Source organism: Musa acuminata, chromosome BXJ3-9 (genome assembly GCF_036884655.1).
Source record: "Musa acuminata AAA Group cultivar baxijiao chromosome BXJ3-9, Cavendish_Baxijiao_AAA, whole genome shotgun sequence".
Classification (NCBI taxonomy): Eukaryota; Viridiplantae; Streptophyta; class Magnoliopsida; order Zingiberales; family Musaceae; genus Musa; species Musa acuminata.
Genome location: NC_088357.1, coordinates 1,504,414 through 1,523,539, shown reverse-complemented (window position 1 = coordinate 1,523,539; position 19,126 = coordinate 1,504,414). Strand labels below are relative to the sequence as shown.

The 19,126-nt window shown below is 39.0% G+C and overlaps 3 protein-coding genes across 3 annotated transcripts; 2 read left to right on the top strand and 1 right to left on the bottom strand.

Annotated features, from left to right (window-relative positions):
- Window positions 1-1,580: 1,580 nt before the first annotated feature.
- On the top strand, window positions 1,581-6,239 carry LOC135649343 (glycerol-3-phosphate dehydrogenase [NAD(+)]-like). The gene is made up of 11 exons (XM_065167607.1): window positions 1,581-1,953; window positions 2,196-2,272; window positions 2,360-2,432; window positions 3,386-3,603; window positions 3,682-3,789; window positions 4,743-4,806; window positions 4,897-4,934; window positions 5,011-5,131; window positions 5,210-5,264; window positions 5,381-5,429; window positions 5,823-6,239. Exons 1-11 carry the CDS (start codon window positions 1,776-1,778, stop codon window positions 6,003-6,005), a joined length of 1,164 nt encoding a protein of 387 aa, XP_065023679.1. The 5' UTR covers window positions 1,581-1,775; the 3' UTR covers window positions 6,006-6,239.
- Window positions 6,240-7,119: 880 nt separating this feature from the next.
- On the bottom strand, window positions 7,120-12,803 carry LOC135648558 (uncharacterized). The gene is made up of 5 exons (XM_065166335.1): window positions 12,435-12,803; window positions 10,001-10,037; window positions 9,644-9,880; window positions 9,460-9,507; window positions 7,120-7,851 (listed from the first exon to the last, which is right to left on the bottom strand). Exons 1-5 carry the CDS (start codon window positions 12,734-12,736, stop codon window positions 7,372-7,374), a joined length of 1,104 nt encoding a protein of 367 aa, XP_065022407.1. The 5' UTR covers window positions 12,737-12,803; the 3' UTR covers window positions 7,120-7,371.
- Window positions 12,804-16,048: 3,245 nt separating this feature from the next.
- On the top strand, window positions 16,049-18,875 carry LOC135649392 (protein SIEVE ELEMENT OCCLUSION B-like). The gene is made up of 6 exons (XM_065167687.1): window positions 16,049-16,302; window positions 16,415-16,519; window positions 16,612-17,060; window positions 17,134-17,243; window positions 17,320-17,945; window positions 18,034-18,875. The coding sequence occupies exons 1-6, from the start codon at window positions 16,102-16,104 to the stop codon at window positions 18,649-18,651; spliced, it is 2,109 nt and encodes a 702-aa protein (XP_065023759.1). The 5' UTR covers window positions 16,049-16,101; the 3' UTR covers window positions 18,652-18,875.
- The last annotated feature ends 251 nt before the right edge of the window (window positions 18,876-19,126 follow it).

Below are 19,126 nucleotides of genomic sequence, written 5' to 3'. Positions count from 1 at the left end.
CATTGCATTGCTATTAGCAACCTTACTTGGTCCCATTGTCATCATGTAGAGAGGAAAAGAGCTAATAGGATAAGGAAAGAACAGAAGAAGTCACATGAGTCATGCACTCACACCACTGTTGGCAATGGGTTGGTCACAAGCAGTCCCTGAACACTGCTTTCAACCTCTTGTTCTTGATGGATGCTGACAGATCTGAGAAGCTGGGGAGAAAGTTGCGTGACATCTTCTTCCTGCATGTTACCCATTTTTCACTTCATTATTTTTCTCATAAAAAATATAAAAAAATAATATAATCAGTGGAACAATGTAATAAAAAATTTTCGGATAAAGACAAAGATAAAGACGAAGACGCTTGCTTGTTAAGAACATCAATCATAAATTTGGAGTTCGTTTCTATATCGACTCACGACATACGTTGAATTACTTTCATATGAAAATATATATATTTATAATTAAGAAAAACACATGAAATATCCTTTATTTTTTCTTCTTATGACGAAACCAATACCGCTATCTAAATCATGATTCTATGCTCCATCATAATTAATTTTAATCCAATCTTTAATATGAAGTTTCTCCACCTCCCCCCTCAAAGGTAGATAGGAAAGTGCTATGTAAATTTATGCCAACAGCAACCCTGAAACTTGATCTAACTTATGCCAAATTGGCCCAATAAAACAAGCAAATTTAATGAATTGAATACATCGTTGCCTCCGTTACTGTCACTATTATTAGATAATTCAGCATTAGGAACGGCAACAAAATTATGATTCTTCTGCATGCAACCGAATCGAGCTTGACATCCGAATGAGAGATCATACACAGCATTATGTGATCAGCAGCACTGTTTTCGTTTCCACTTATCAGTAAAAATGTTTCGAGTTCGAATTCCCTGGTCATGTCCCCAAGCTTGTTTAGCTTTTCGGCCTGTAAAGGCTTGTCCTTCATGTCTTGCACTTAATGTTCTCCATGAACACATCGAGTCGCTTGTCCTTCATGTTTTCATTTTCCAATGGCTCTTATAGCAATAAGACTATCATCAACGAAAAAAAAGAGAAATCTTAATTCCTTTAAAAAGGGATAATCTTCTTCTAACTTGCACGATCCTTAAGAAGGTTAGAGAGGATTTGTTATATAAAAAGATAGGAGGAGATTGAGTCAACTTGTCCTAAGAAAAAGAAGGAGAATATATGCAAATGTGAATCTAAGCCATAAGATTTCCTAAATCAAGTTTGATAAGAACTATGAGAGATTTATTTTTAGACTTAAAAGATTGTATGAACTAACTCACTTGCAATCAATATGTTATTATGGAGATTTTTATCTAGAATAAAAGTTCATTATTCTTGATCAATCAAATTATTAAAATAATAATAATAATAATAATAATAATAATAATAATAATATTATTATTATTATTATTATTATTATTATTATAAAGTCACGCATGCACATTAAAAAAAGGGAGGTTCGCACGTGCCCACGTGCAGGTAATGTCCGCGTATGGGGCCGCCAACTAAGCGCGAGCCAAGCAAAACACCCCATCGGCCTCGGCGACGCACGTGACAAGTCTCTTACCTTCGCTGGCCTACCTAAGGAGGCGCTGACAGAGAAGGGAGGGGGCGTGGTGGGGGAGGTGAGGGGGAAGAACGGAAAGTGGAGGGAGCGAGCATAGGCGGCTCCGCCATTCTTTCCACATCGCCTCCCTTCGGTCTCTCCGCGCCCAACTCCTCCGATTCCTCCACCACCTTCCCCTCCCCCACATATCTATATACATGGCTCCTGCCATCGAAGGAAAGCGGCCCGAGGTGAAGTCACCAATGAACACCACCTGCTGCAACCGGGAGGAGATCACTCCCCGGTACAGGGTCACGGTGGTCGGCAGCGGCAACTGGGGCAGCGTCGCCGCCAAACTCATCGCCTCCAACACCGTCAAGCTTCCCATCTTCCACGGTGAATCTTTTCTTCCTATGTGCTCCCCTGCATGACATCCAATACTGCCTCAAAAGTCATCTCTTTTCTTGGTGTTGGAATGAGCATTTCTTTCCTCTCTTCTCTCATCGATCTCTCTCACATCGGATGCTCAGGATTCAATCCCCTTTACAGAACAATTCAAGCTGTAGACGATGATAGCATATAATTTATCTCTCTGGAACCCAAGCAAAGAGATATCACTGTTTGTTTCGATGATGCAGATGAAGTACGGATGTGGGTGTTCGAAGAGATACTGCCTGGTGGAGAGAAGCTGTCCAAGGCGATCAATCAAACTAATGTGAGATCCACTGTTTTCATTTTGACTCTCGCACTTGTGCTACATGAATTCTGTCTTGGCTGATGATTTCTGCTATACCACAAACAGGAGAATGTAAAGTACCTTCCAGGCATAAAGCTCGGAAAGAATGTGATTGCGGATCCTGACCTTGAGAATGCAGGTATCTAATTGATCTGTGGGCTATACTGAAGTGAAAATAGATTTGAGAGGCTCAAAGAAATTATTAGAAGATACTTTGATTCTTATTTAGCATCATATGCTGACTTCGCCTTTTGAGTCTCTCAAAGTAGACAGCTTAGACACTAGAAGGAGTACCACTCAGAGAGGAAGTTTGGAAGAAGATGATCGATAAGTTTCTTAGGTAATCGATATTCCAACCACATCAACGTAGGCATCTTTTACAACTTTATGACCTTGTGCTCAAACAACAATTAAGCTCCACGAGGATTGAAAATGACAGAGAGAAATCCATTAAGGGGCAAAATCCAGCGATTGTTATTCGGATACATGCTGCAGTACCGAGGAGGATGGACCAACATTGAGAGATCGACGAGGCAATATGAGGAAGATAGAGAGGCAGGGACGGGTTTAAGTTTCACATTAAATAAAAAAAAGGGTTGAACCCAACTAGATGATCCAAAAAGGTTTGGTTTGTGTGCCTGTTCACCATTGGACCGATAAATAACATTCAATATGGAGCGATTTGAAAAGTACTTAGAACCTTGGGAAGGGGTAAGGGAGGACTGGAAATATATCAGTATGACTTTAATATTCAAAGAACTTGTTGTATCACCAAATGTATTTAGGTCAATGCTATGTCTTCATGTTTGTGACGGAAAACTCTCACCTACACAAGATGTGCACCACAAACTTACCTCCCTGGTGTACAGGCTCGTTTTCAATATTGCTGACCCTTTCTTGCTCTCTTAATTTCTTCAAAGTGCTCGAGGTGCCAAGCACTTGTGATGATGTGTATGTATATCAAAGTTAATGCATTTGGGCATGTAAAATATCATTTAGAAAGTTAGACATCTCCAAGTAAATTAGTAGTGTAAATTAATGTGCTTCTGGGGCATCCTTATGCAATTGACATGTCATCTATCTGTTTTTCAGTGAAAGAAGCAAACATGCTGGTCTTTGTAACTCCCCACCAGTTCGTTGCGGGCATATGCAAAAGGCTTGTAGGGAAAATAAAACCCAATACAGAGGCCATCTCTCTGATTAAGGGTATGGAGGTTAAAATGGAGGGGCCATGCATGATCTCGAAACTTATAACTGATATGCTTGGGATCAACTGTTGTGTTCTCATGGGTGCTAACATCGCTAATGAGGCAAGGAGTTATCTGATTTTTCTATCTATTCTAACTTGTTTTCTCTGTTCAGGAATATGACTTGTGTCTTTTGGACAGATTGCTGTTGAGAAGTTCAGCGAAGCGACAATTGGCTACAGACAAGATAAGGAGGTTGCACAAAGATGGGCTAGATTATTCTGCACCCCTTACTTTCTAGTATCTGTGGTAAGCATTCATTTGTTCATTTGCTGCTTTCGATTATCCAAGGCAATTTTGTTCATCACACATGTTCGTATACATTATATTTTTACACTGTAGATATTTCCCAATTTTAAAATATTTAAATAGTGCTAAATTGTTGATGTGAAAGGAAAAGGAGAGTGAAAATTTTCTAGATCACTTCTAAAGGACAGAGTAGCCAAAACAGGATAGCCAAGTGCAGAACTCTCGGAATCTTAGCAATGAGATTGTTCGTACGACAAGTAGTCTAAACAGGACATCATAATTTATTACTACTATTGTGCTGGATTACACATGGGGAGAGAGGCAGGGATGATGCAGGGCATCTGAGTAAATTGCCCAAAACCATATGATTACTTTTCTAATATTTTAGTATTTTTTACCATATCTGAAGAAACAAGGTAAAACATATTCCTGGAAATCAGAGTTGTATCTAATAAAGCTTTAGGATAAGACTAGGATTACAATTCTAACCAGGGAATATCCTCCACCATTCACAGGTAGAAATCCCCAAACCAAACTGAACTTGAGGAATGATTAACATTTACTGATTATTTTGAGCTGCATTTCGAAATATATGATAATATAGCAAAGGTTGGTTATCGCAATTGCATTACATGTAACTAAAGAGTATTCAACTTAGGAAACAGGTTACTTCTAGATATTAGATGACAATCAAAATTCCTCACTGAGATGATTTGAGGAAGCAAAGGAACATATAGAATTCATCGGCAAGGATGCAGAGAAACCATGTATGTTATAGCTGAAAAGAAAAAGGTTGAAACTTGTGCATAATTTTACATCCTGTGCCCAACAGGCAATGAGTTCTACTATGCATTTAAAGTGCAAACACCCACAGCACTGGAGCAAGAAAGAACGTTGATATGGCTAAGTATAATTTATCTGCATCAAGTAAGCTTAGGCCCAAATCATTGCAGGTACAGGATGTGGAAGGAGTAGAGCTCTGTGGGACTCTGAAGAATGTGGTTGCTATTGCAGCAGGTTCAAACTATTAGTTTTGTTGACTTTGTGATACTCCTATAGTCCTATTTACCTTGGAAAAAATCAGTCAAGTAATGAATTTGTGTACAGGTCTTGTGGATGGCATGAACATGGGAAATAACACAAAGGTTTGCATGAATACATTTACCTTGATAAGACTTTATGCATAAAACATTTTGTAACCTCATGTTTAATATATACCAGGCAGCAATAATGAGGATTGGTTTAAGGGAGATGCGTGCACTTTCAAAACTGCTATTCCCTTCTGTTAGAGACAGCACCTTCTTTGAAAGCTGCGGTGTGGCCGATCTAATAACAACTTGTCGTAAGAAGCTGTTTCATACAAACCTTTGTATCAATATGCTATATAGTATATATCACCACTTATGGTTTTGTTATGCAGTTGGAGGGAGAAACAGAAAAGTTGCCGAGGCTTTTGCAAAATGTGGTGGCAAAAGGTTATTCTCTGACTAGATTAAATATTCTTTCTTGGGTACATAGATTTCATATAATTTGAACTGAGGGGCTTATTTTTCTATGAATTTTTTATCTGAACTGTGGAACCTGATGACAGATCATTTGATGAGCTAGAAGCAGAGCTATTAGGAGGCCAGAAGTTACAGGTACAATGAAGATTAAGATAAATTTGCTTTGATACTTTACAATATCTCCATGTGTAAATGTAAAATTCTAAGATATTTAAATTTTACCGAATTCTATCATCTACATACAAAAATGTGCAAATTTGACATGTCAGGGAAGGAAATCAAAGCATATGTTGATAGTGTCTAACTGTTTAAATAACCCCAAACTTACAACCTTACTGATGCCAATTGGAAATGTCTGGCTTCACTTTCCAATTTTATAGTTTCAATGCAAAAGCTAAAAATTGAGCTCATATTGAATAATAGCATAAGTATCACAAGTTCGCACTTGTCACAAAACATGTGATAAAGCATTCCTTCATCAGTATCTTCTACATTAGTGGTTTTAACTGTGTGATATTGCTCTTGAAGGGTGTCTCCACAGCAAAAGAAGTTTATGAAATTCTGAGTCACCGGGGATGGCAAGCCATATTCCCACTTTTCACGACTGTACATGAGATCTGCATCGGTCAGCTCCCATCGTCAGCAATAGTCGAATACAGTGAGCAGGCGACAAATTTCTCCATTGTGGAAGGTCTTGCTCAGTACTGCTGAATCCCTAAATGTATCTACTTGCAGATCGACCACATTAAGTCGAACTTCTGCATGAACTTTATGAAACCACAGACATTTTTCATTGTGGAATCAAAACCACTTGAAAATATTATCCCTTGCATGCTATCATCAGTAAAGTTTCCTTGTAATTTATCGAAAGTTCTTTTCCCTCATTCTTGCTATGTGCAAGTGATGCTCATCTTGATTTTATGTAAAGGAAGAACAGTGTCACAACTCAGCAGGAACTTCATCAATCCCCACAATTATTGTTGGAGATCACATTCTCCATTTTTTATCTGTGTCAATGAACTTTATCTTATGACCTGTTCACAGTCCTTGCGGCAGACTTTGTAGTAATTCTTGCTGAAATGATCTGTCAACTTCTATATTATTTGACCATTGGATTCTTTTGTGCATTGAAGGCCAGAATTTGTATATATCAGTAGGCAGATTCAGCAAAATAGATGGTAGAATTTATGAATGTGAATTATCCGTTTTTTTTCCTCTCTCTTACAATTAAGCAGTTCACAGTTTCAAAACTCACTTGACTTGGAAATTTGGAAGCCTCAAAATATTTTGAACATACAGAAACATTACCAACAGAAATAATAATAACAAGAACAATAACACTTTTCTATTTGAATTAAACCTAGTAAAATGCCAAACTATCATGTACACATATAAAAATTTTCTTGTTTTGTTGTGTATTACATAAAATATGTATCCTGTGAATCCAAGCATATGAAAGAAACCAGATGAAATGGTAAGATATATGTTATCAGGACTCAAGAAATATACCTTGCTCAAAACAAGTTCAACTAAGAAAAAATTTAGCAAGGTTTAAATTCTTGATCCGACACTAGTTTCGGATCTGAGATTGATCAGTATGCAATCTTGGATCGGTATGAAACTTGAGAAAACATATTTTATCAAGTTACCGATAAAGTTCTAGATAACTTGATGCAATGCAATGTGATCAACATAAAGAACCTGTTACATGCACTTAAAGTATCACTTCTAGTGAGGAGAACCCTTGTGTCAAGAAGTCCAGATATCATAAAAATGAAAAGAACTAACAATAAAATCCAAAATCTTCACTTGTTTGTGCAGCTGCTTCCAAAGAGAACAAACTATTAAATGGATGATCACATAAATCCCAATAAACCATCATGTCAATCATTTTTGACAAAAGATGTCATTTTAACTCAGGAACTACGCTACATCAACAACTTTCTTTCCAGCTCTACCAACTGTTGTGTAACATCCACAAATAAACTACATAATTGGCGAAAAGAAAAAAAAAAAACACAAATAAATTCCTTGATACAACAAAGCCCATTTATAATTTTTACATGGGGTAAAATGACTAGCCAGCCCATATCCTGTCCAACCTGTCCACACTCTTCCGGCCTCTATCCAGCTGATCAGTGTTCTTCTTAGACTTCTCCGGGCAATCCACACTTCTCCTACATTTCTCCAAATGGTCAAACGAGGTCTTTGACTTTCCCAATTTTTCCATATTGCTACGTCGCTGATCCTTGTTTCTTGACTTATCTGAACTAGGCCTATGCTTCTCCCTATGATCAATGCTCTTCCTTGATGGTTCAAAACAATCAGAGCTCTTCCTAGGAGGTTCAAATCTTTCTGTACTTATTCTCCAGGTGCTTCTGTGGGAAGGTGATTTCTCCACTGTAGATACAAACTTTTTGAGATGTTTGATGTACTCAGGAAAAAGTTCTAAATCACAATGCTTCCCTCCTTTGAGCCAAAGTGGTTCATACTTCTCCTTACACAGTTCCCAAAGCTTCTTACCATGAGAACAATCTACAACTTCGTCCAATGTTCCCTGCAGATCAGATTGAAAATATATGAGAATCACAACTACAAGCAATATGTTTTGACAAACAAAACAAATAAAAGAAAATTCTTATATAAACAGGTAAATCAATTCAAAATTAAGAAGCACACAAAAGCTTGCATGCATGACAATTCTTGCTATGTATGCATTAGAATTACATTTTTAGTACTTGATATGTGCATGCAAGCACAAAACTGAATTATTTACAGTGCTATCTTTCTGTGTTTAAGTTTGCTTAGAGCATGTTATATTTTTGAAATTGGATATTAAAGTATTGTATTTTTTTCTTTCTGGAAAAAGTAAAATTTCTTAAGCACAAAAAATTAGCTCAAAAAATATATTAAATACATTTTTAGATATTATTACCATATTGAAAGAGGCATGCTCAACGAAAAAATTTCTAAACAAAAGGTTAAGGAAGCCACCTGCATGTTTAATGCAAGTGCACAAATCTAGTGAGTCATACAAGGATCAGTTATAGATGTTAGGCAAATACTGGCTGCTTTTGGTATGCAGATGGAGCAGATCTCATCTCACTGATCTGAAAAAACATAATTTAAGAGCTGCAGCTGATAGCTTCAATTGGGAACTGGTTTAGTTGCCGATTAATTCCTAAATCTTAAAATCCTAGTCCAAGAGGGAAATGAAGGCCAAGCATATCTTTTTTGTACAGAGGTCAGTGATGTTGTCAGTGACAAGTATGCAATTTCATTAAAAGAAATTATCTTCTGACTGGGCCACCACATTTTACCTTTTGATCTACTCTTCTCCATACTCACTCTTACACTGATTTTTTTCACCCTCCTCTTTGCTTAATATCTCCTGTACTAATTTTTTTCAGCTATCAACTAATTTGCTGCCCGTCGTTTGTGCGCATATGTATATTGACAGTGGATAAACCTAATTTTTTATCTCAGATCTATAGCCTAAGTTTATATCTACTGTTCTGTTGTCCTGCCAGGAGATATATTGCTGCTTAGTAGAGCCATAAGATTTTATTAACCCAAGCCTCATTCATTGAGTCATAAGATTTTATTAACCCAAGCCTCATTCACTGTTTTCATGACTTTAATTTATCAACATAATGGCAGGCTATTCTTATTGGTTCTAAATTAACCCATATATGCATTCAAGGATGCCCAATACCTGGCAAACATATGGATATGCCCAAAACAGAAAGTGACCCACAAAGCCTTTCTGGTGACATCTCAGCTCTTGAGATGTATACTAGTTGCAGTCAGCAATTGACTTTGTTTCAACCATTATTTGGAAAATTCCTAAAGATACATTAATTAACAATTTATCTGTTGATGAGGTCACAAAGGTGATAATATGGAATGTACTTGGAAATTTAATGACCTTTCCAAAGGTCATCAGAAGAGCTAAAATTATGATGGTAAATAAGTACAGAATTCATTGCATTTTTCACCACATATTGTTACAAGCCGTATAACAGTGCTCTTATAAACTTTTCCTAATCATTGAAAAAGTGAAGTTACTTCTACAAAAATAGATGGCAACAAATGAGAATGTAGTAAAAACATACACAACATCCACAATAAAAAAAATAAAAAGAAACAAAGATAGATAACTTACATGAATTATTAGCACCGGGCATTTGACCAGTGGAATTTTGTCAATATTCTGGACAAACATGGTGAGGGAAAGTTTAAATATAGAGACGGAGGGAGAGAGAGAGAGAGAGAGAGAGAGAGAGAGAGAGAGAGAGAGAGAGAGAGAAATTAAAACAAAAATTGTAAAAGCCCATTAAAGTGTTAACCTTGTAAATGTCGAACCAATATGTGCGCTTTACTGGATACATCACTCTTAAACCTGACAGTATAGGGCTATGCAGAACAATAGCGCGTAAGCGAGGTAGGCGAGTAGCCAAATCCACAGTTGGTCCACTTCCAACAGATTGTCCATACAATATAATCTCTTCCTCCTTAGCACCATATTGCTCTATGAGGCATTTATAAGCAGCTTCTATATCAGCATAAGTATTTTGTTCACTTGGCTGCGAAGAATAAAGAAAGAGATATAATCTTATGGTGTAGCCAAACGTGGTCCTCTTAATCTCAAAATGCTGGCAAGCAGAAAAAATCCAAGAAATAAATCTAAGAGAACAGAGACAGACCTTTCCAGAGGATTGCCCATATCCAGAGTAATCATACCTGCATGAGTATGAAAAGACTGGTCAATGTGCATTGTCATAAAAAGTACATACCGTATATACATAGGTTGATGAAACACAGTCAAACGAACCATGCAACTATAAAATTACAAAATCTATGCAAATTTGATCAATTGTGAAAATGTGTTAAGTCCTGTCAAACTTGAAAGTTCATAAAAATGACCAATATCCTGATGTGGCTTATTGAAATGACACATCAGTTGGCTTGCATTCTACAAATGGTAACGGCCATGTATGAGTGAATAAAAATTCTTAATTCAAATTATCGCTAAATTGTACTCCCATCTACAAAGCCTGACCAAGTACAAATCAGAATAAACCAACATGCATCTGTTCACACAATTAAAAATAAAACTAAAAAATACAGCTGCTAACAACTTATGCAAATAACTTGTTTCTATATTCAAATTCACAGTCACATAACTGACCAGCAACTTGGTCTTATTTCAAATTTATGATCTTTTTTTTACCAATTGTATTCTGTTAAAAAATCAAATCAGTGTTCTTCTCCACGACGTAGACAATCTTTCAAGCTCTAAGCCTTGTCCCATTTTTTAAAGGTAAGCACAGACATTAATCAAATATAATTCAGATTAATTATTTAATCAACTAGCAATGTGGCTCTATAATCTATGACATACATTACATGAGTATCTATAGCCTATAACATACAAGCCAACTTGGTCTTGCAAATGTAATTGCCTTAGTTCATTTTCTTCCAATTAATGAATGCAACATATGACAAACTTGATCAGATGATTCTCACAATTTTAAACAGCATTCTGTATTTTTCCTCCTTATTGACCCCTCATGATGACAATCTGTCCAACTGCCGTCTTCCCTGTTCATAAGATCTCTATTAGCTTCATCATTTTGATCTAATTCATTAATTTATCATCCTTGATGAATTTTGTTCTTTCTAGATCCCTTTGTTACATTGTGTATCATACAATTAATAAACCTTCTTTGTTTGTCTTTTTATTTCCTTTTCACCAAGATGTTAGAAAACCAACCCTACCTCAGCTCTTGGAGATGATCTCATACCTATTCATTGGAGGCAACATGCCAATATATGAAAAAAAACAAGATCCAGTTGCATTCTTACTATCATCTTGATATTGGATTTTACTATCGTGTCTGGTTTAGTACTTCCAAGTTCCAAGAACATGGAACACAATGTTGACTTTTGTTTTGCTTGGCTTAAGCTTGTCATAACTGGGTAAGAAAAATATTGATGTTCTCTTAAGACCGCAAAGCAACTAACACCAAGCATAAGTCTTATGAGCTGAACCAAATATCTGTGGCTAGATATTAATTTTGATTAACGGATATAAGGATATAACCTTCTCATCAAGGTATTTTCCCAATTTGAGGAGGATAAAGAGACCTCTAAAGAGAATATGCAACAAGGAAATAGACAACTAGTGATGTTACCAAAAAAAAAGAACATACACACTAAAAAAATTTCATGTTAAGTAACAGAATGAAAAATTATGCCATTATACTAAAAACAAAAGAACAAACACATTGTTAAGTAACAGATATTCTTCATGGCTCATGCAGCTACCTACGATACCAAAGAGCCTAGAAACATATCTTTTAGCCCAAATTCTGATAAAGTAACGAAAAATTATTATAAAACTTCCAACAACTAGGAAAAGTGCAACTACAGTTAATAAAATGCACATTGTCTTATCTTCATAACTAAAGCTTCAGAATACTGTAAAGCTTGTGATGGATCGATCAATAACAATATTCATATAACTGCAAACGTACTTCCTGCCTGTTACAAGTTCCAAAGCCAAACCACATAGGCACACTCGCTAAACCCATTAAATCTAGCAGACCATGACCCAAATCTGCTTCCTCTAAAGCAGTGACTTTTATCCGCAGTTGCTTATCAATCTCCCAACGATCAAAAGGAAAGAGGAATTTGACAATAAAAATGACAAATCTACCTTCAAATGTCATTTTGATCCTCGGTGCAAAATTATTACGATCTAGCAAGCACTCGATATTCCTTTTATTACCCAGTATAAAACCCAAGATTAAATAAAGAACCCTAAATCTTAGATTACAGCTGTCTGACACAGTCTAACGGAGACATGCCACCAAATGCATCCGTAGATTCATGGTTCCGTAAAAGCACTAACTTTCCAACTAGGTATATAGAATCAAGCTTCATAAAGAAATTAGATACAGATTAATCCGACCGTCAAAGAAGCTCCCTTTTTTTTTTTTCCTTTTGGATGAAAATCAGACTTGAAGCACGCAAATCGACGGACCAAAACCTTATCCACAACAAATCCGGTGTCTACCGCGAAAACGAACACGAATTGATGGAAATAGTTGAGTAAACGAGTGGTTTCGTTCGTACCCCAGGAGGTTGACGCGGAGGTGGATGCTGAGCTCGAGGAAGAGCTCGTACATCTGGCCGAGGTCGGCGGCGTTGCCGTGAGAGTAGAGGAGGGTGGAGGACGCCATGGGGTTGCGGACGTAGACAGCCACGATCTCCGTGCCCCGGCGCGTGGGGAGGCGGAGCACCTCCACGTTCTCCCGGTGGGGGAAGCGGCTCAGCCTCGCCATCCCCGTCCCCGGATCCGTCACCACCTCGTACGATGGAGGCGACGGCGGGAAGAATGCCAGCTTCGCCGCCACCGACGACGCCACGCCGCCCATCGCTCCCTCCCAATTCCTTCTCCTGATCTCCTCACTAATGAGCGACGACAGGAGAGTTGTTGAGGCGAAACCGTAAATACCACAAACAAAAGGCGGAAACTCCAGCGAAGGTTCTCCAAAATAATAATAATAATAATAATAATAATAATAATATAAAATATAGTATTGTGTTAATATTGATTTCTAAGTTACTGATATCCAAAAATTAAAAGTATTATACTGACTCAATGACACCGAACACCAACAAAGCAGCTTCCGTTCTTGTGCTTCCACATTTCGTGAATATTAGCATGATTTAACTGTTTCTTTAAATTTCTTAAGAAAAGTTTCTTTACATATAATTAAAATATTTATATAGTATTTCCTCTTCAATTATTTTTGTCTTTTCTTTTCTTGAATTATTCTGCATCTGTAGAGATATTAGTCCTACACTTTTGACCAGATGAAAAGCTTAAAAATAAAAAGTGAAAGAGCAAGTGACAACGACAGTGTTGGCTTTGACGGGTCAAAGTAGACTCGAGTCAAAGTCAAACAGTTTGTTTTCGTGATTATACGAAGCTTCGTCTCCAACAAATTTTAATTTTATATAAAAGAAATCTTAATAACTATATTTAATTTATTGGAAGGATACATAAGAACTAAAAATAATGGAAGGACGAGTGCAGCTGACCGAGGCATTCATTCCATGGCGGTGTGCGGCATTGATGGCAGGGCGGGAGAGATGCGTCTCCGAAACCGCCATGCTAGATAGCAATTATTGATTCATTATTAATGCTAAGGAGGAGAAGACAACCAGTCAATGAAAGGTGGTTGTATTCTTAGATCACGCTCTCGAAAGCGGCCCATTCGTTTGTTCGTTTGTGTGCATCGGCGCCGGGAAAGAAGGCGGTGGGAGGGCAGACGCTTTGGACGAACGCGGCGGTGGCTTTTCCTTCCCCTTTTCTTCAAATTTCGTGCGCATATTTTATATGCGTGCGAGCGAGACGAGTGGGTGTGCGTGCAGTAGCGGCGGGAGGCGGAAGCAGAGGCTGCAACCTGCAACGAGGACGGCCGGGTCTTGGGAGCATGGCCCGACACGTGCTGCTGGACGATCACTGCCGTCCATCCTGCGGATCTCGCATCACGAGGAGCATGGAGTCACTCACGGTCACATGATGGTGCGTCGATCACATCGAGACGTTTGATTTGATTTTTATTTTATTTTTTAATTTGATGATCACAAACCTCAGAAGACGATCCAATGAGTTTTAGCATCTTCGACGGATCGATTTAATGTGTAAATAAAGAACAAATGTTGTAGATATCATCTTAAACTGTTGTAAAATCATCTAAGGATTTTAGAAGTTACCAAATGCATTAAGGATGAAGATAAAAGAAGCCGATTAATGATTTAAAATAAAATTATTTTAAAAAAAATATGAATATTTTAGAATAATTTTAAAAAAAAATAGGTTTTTATTTTCTTCACATAATATTTTTTTGTTTTATTTCCACGCTTTTTTTTTCTAAAAAATAATGTTACCTCTCCATCTTGTCGTGACTATTTTCGGCTCATCACCTCTATCTCATCATATTATGTTTTGCTCATCTTAAACTATTGCACCGGGGCTATCAAATTGATGAACATAATATTATCTTGTTATCTCCTTCGTATTATCTATCTTCATCGAGAAAGTTAAGGAGAGAGGTCTTGTGAGTCATTATCGTAGCAGTTATCACTGTGAGAGTCATTACAACAATAGCATCACTATAAAGGTGATTCTTGGAAGATGATGAAAGTGACCATGGAGGAATAATCTTATATTTAAAAAAAATAAGTGATGCTCCATACAAATAAAATAAAAAAAGTGATGCTATGTGGAAAATAAAATAAAATTTTAGGTTTTTTAAAAGAAATTTGTCGAATATTTTATAAGTAACATAAATATATAACAGTGATGGATTTAATAATCATAATTTTATTTATAAATACAAAACAAATGATGTAACAAATATTGTAAAATATGAAAAGAGGTAAGAATATGGACCAGATAGTATTATTGACATTTAACAGAGTCTAAAAAATCCAGCGATAATTCGTTTAACAAGATTTTGAGGATGAGAAAGTTGACCTATGATTTATAAATAATAATTTATAAGAATAAGATGAATATAAAAATATTATAATTATATAAAGACTTAAAATAATTATTCACACAATGAAACTTTGAAAATGAGTAAACAAAGGTAGAATACGATGTGAAATAAAATATTTTTGAGATCAATTTGGTTTTATTCTTGTAATATCATCAATAGAAGCTATTTATTTGTTAGTACAATTAATAAAAATATAGTGAGAATAAGTAAAATTTAAAGATGATTTTTTTAATGGTTTTGAAAAACATATAAAATTTATTATGGTATGAGTTTTGAATATATATTTATTATAAAAAATTTACCGAGGAGTACCATTACATGCAATTTTTAGTGTTACTACTGACCATATGCTACAATGTCCTCATATTTGCCCTGATTAGATCATTCAACCATGATTGAACTTAAGTCGGTCTGTTTCTAGTCGAGATCGTATTTGAATCAAGTGGTATAGTCAAGCCAATTAATATCAATCAAGATTTCAATTACTAGTTTATACATATCATTTATCGATCTGACGAAGAATTGACTCCATTCTAGTGGTATCATCTGGTTCGTTATCGGACCAGAAATGGTTCGATCCAATTCAAATATGGTTCGGTTCATTCATGATTAATTATGAATAGGAAGGCTGAGGGAGGACATCCATCGTGCATTGAGATACGTGCTGTTCTTGACGTCGAGCCCTGACAAGACTCCTCCGTAAAGATTGCTTTATCATCTTCCAATAATGATACGCAATGCTAATGGCTGATAGCTGTCTAAATCAAATCCTTTCTATTAGTAAACATCAACCATGGAAAGGAAGATACATATCCCTAAAGGACGTAAAGTGCATGCATCCTTCCCCTTTATTATACCCATAAGAAAAGAATTTTCTTCTACTTTATTGATGCCTCTGCATTTGTCTTTGCTCCGCTGGATGAGAAGTCGATGCAAATTACGTGGGTTGTTCTTTTAGAGGACATCCGTGGTAAAGAGGAAAGCCATGCATGCTTGAACTCTACCATGACACTACGTATCGGGCAAAAGAAGAAACCCCAGTTATGAAGCAAAGGTTCGGTTCACTTGAGCTTTGGCAAGCAAAGTACTGTTGGTCCGCTTCCATCTTTATTCTCTGTGTTCCTTGTTCTACCTCTTCTGCAATTGGCTATATAAAGACCATGGCCTCCGAGCACCTGCACTGCACAGCCACTGCAGGTTTAGCCCTTTCGTTTGCCATTGTTGCGGAAATGGCGTCGACAGCAGCGGCGGCGGCGACTAAGATGCATCTGATCAAGGGAGATCGCCACCTCTACGCGAAGTCGGACGACAGCGTGGTAGTGAAGCAAATCCTTGCAACGCACTCCCCCGACGGCCGTGACATCGATACCATGCCGCTGTTGAAACTCGTGGAGGACATACTGCAGCGGGCTACCCCTACTGTCATCGTGGTATGATCACATAAGCTGACTCTAGCTTGTTTCTTGCAAGTCGTAGAACAAGTATTTGACGTTGGAATGTAGATCTAATCTTGCGTTTTGCTTTGATCTGGTAATTGGACAGACGCCGCAAGCTCATCTGGAGCTTGTGGAAGACAAAGCGCATCATCTTGAAGTTGTGGGAATGCTTGAAGCCCTGGCCTACACCATCCACAAGATATCTTGCGAGGTAATGCAGCAGCATCTGTACACTTATCACTCTTATTTAAGCCTCCAAGGTTAATTATTGAGACTTCTTTTCGTTCTTTCGGGCCACTACAGTTGACCTGCAAGTGCTCCGGCGGAGGCGACGGGCACGCGACAACGTTATCCCTGTTCAACTCACTATCAAACTACTCTTGGGATGCAAAAGTAGTGATAGCGCTGGCGGCGTTTGCTGTGAGCTATGGGGAGTTCTGGCTGACTGCCCAGCTTCACACAGTCAATCCTCTGGCGAAGTCGGTGGCGCTCCTCAAGCAGCTGCCTGACATTCTCGAGCACACCGAGGCCCTCAAGCCTCGGTTCGATGCCCTCAACAACCTCATCAAGGCAATGGTGGATGTCACCAAGTGCATCGTCCAGTTCAAGGAGCTGCCTTCTGAGTACATCTCGCCCGACGCCCCTGACATGGCCATGGCCTTGGCGCACATCCCCACTGCCGTCTACTGGACCATCAGAAGTGTCGTAGCTTGTGCTTCTCAGATCATTTCCCTCATAGGCCTGGGTCATGAGTAAGCTCAATCCCTTGGTTCCCAAAAGACTACTTGAAGCTCGAAGCCATAAACGTTTCTTCTCTGGTCGCAGGCATGTCAGCTCCACCAGCGAAGCATGGGAGCTCTCAAGTCTGGCTCACAAACTCAGCAACATCCATGATCACCTCACCAAGCAACTTGAACTGTGCTATCGACACATTGGTCAGAGCGAATACAAATTTATGCTTTAGTCATGGTTTGAAACCAGTTATTAGTCCACTCATCTTTCTTGATTCAGGTGAGAAGAAGAACATTGAAGCATACCAGACGCTGGTGCATCTCTTCCAGACTGTGCACATCGATAACATGAAGATCCTCAAGGCACTCATGTACTCCAAGGATGATCTACCGCTGGTAGACGGGACTACCAAGAGAAGAGTTAGCGTCGACGTACTGAGGAGGAAGATTGTGATGCTTTTCATCTCCGATCTCGACATCTCCCAGGAGGAGCTCTTTGTTCTGATACAGATATACAGTGACACGCACCAAGGGAAGATCGAACGGCACTACGAGATCGTCTGGCTGCCCATCATCGACAGGCACGTTCCGTGGGGAGGTGCCAAAGAGGAGACCTTCAACCGCTTGGCTTCCATGATGCCGTGGTACTCGCTGCACCACCCCTCGTTGCTAGAGCCACCAGTGATCAAGTATATACGGGACGTGTGGCACTTCGACAAGAGGCCAATGCTGGTGGTGTTGGACCCTCAGGGGAAGGTCGTTTGCCCTAATGCCCTCCACATGATGTGGATTTGGGGAAGCCTTGCCTTCCCCTTCACCAGCAACAGGGAGGAGGCGCTCTGGAAGGATGAGACGTGGCGGCTCGAGTTCCTGATCGACGAAATCGATCCTGTGATGCTTGGATGGGTATGAATCAGCATTGTGCGTTCATGGATTATTTGTCTAAGCTTGCAAATGATTCTTGTTCTTCTTCTTCTCTGATATGATCCGAAAGGTGAAAGAAGGCCGCCATGTCTGCCTGTATGGAGGAGAGGACATCGAGTGGATACGGAGGTTTACCACGTTGATGAGGCGCGCGTCGCAGGAAGCCAGGATCCCCTTGGAGATGGTGTACGTGGGGAAGAGCAGCCCGAGGGACCGCGTGAAGAAAGCCGTGACGGTGATCGCCAACGAGAAGCTGAGCGGCTACTGGCAGGACCCGGTGATGATGTGGTTCTTCTGGACGCGGCTGGAGAGCATGTGGTACTCCAAGATGCACCACGGCAAGACCGTCGAGAACGACCCCATCGTGCAGGAGGTGCTGACGATGCTGAGCTTCGACGGCAGCGACGACGGGTGGGCGGTGGTCAGCCGGGGTTCGGTGGAGATGGTGAAGGCGCAGGGGAAGATGATCAACAACTGCCTCGAGACGTTCGACAAATGGAAGGTGAGGGTGGAGGAGGAGGGATTCATCCCGGCCCTGACGAACGCGCTGCAGCCGTTCCACACCCCGGAGCACTGCACCCGCCTCATCCTTCCCGGAGACACGGGCAGGATCACGGAGCAGGTGGTGTGCGCGGAGTGCAAGCGCCCCATGGAGAAGTTCGTCCTCTACCGCTGCTGTAATGAATAGAGATGACGGGGTTGGCCGACGGCAAGCTTGGATTGAGGTCGTAGTGGATTCACAATAAAGATGTGTGGGAGAGAAGTCTGTAGCTTTCTCTTTACTTTGTTTTCTGGTGTCTTCGAATTCAGTGCCTGCCCTGTGAGTGAGTCTGCTCTCGAGTACGGCATTGGTCGTCAACCTTCTCAGCTTTGTTTCCAATAATAAAACCAGTTGTCTTGTTCTTTAGCTCCTATGCCTGCTTTTGGTTTGCAATAGATATATCAACATTTCTTTCTGTAAAAGAAATTATTAAAGCGATTGGGAAAATTATTTGCTGTAATATGAGATATATGAAGGATATTTCCAGTCTATGAAACAAATAAAATGCTCCTAATATTCTTACCTTTATAGTATCCAACAAAATGTTGTTAGAGGATATTAACCATTATTAGTACTTCAATATAATCAAACGACAACAAATTGATGGAAATTCAAACTTTTA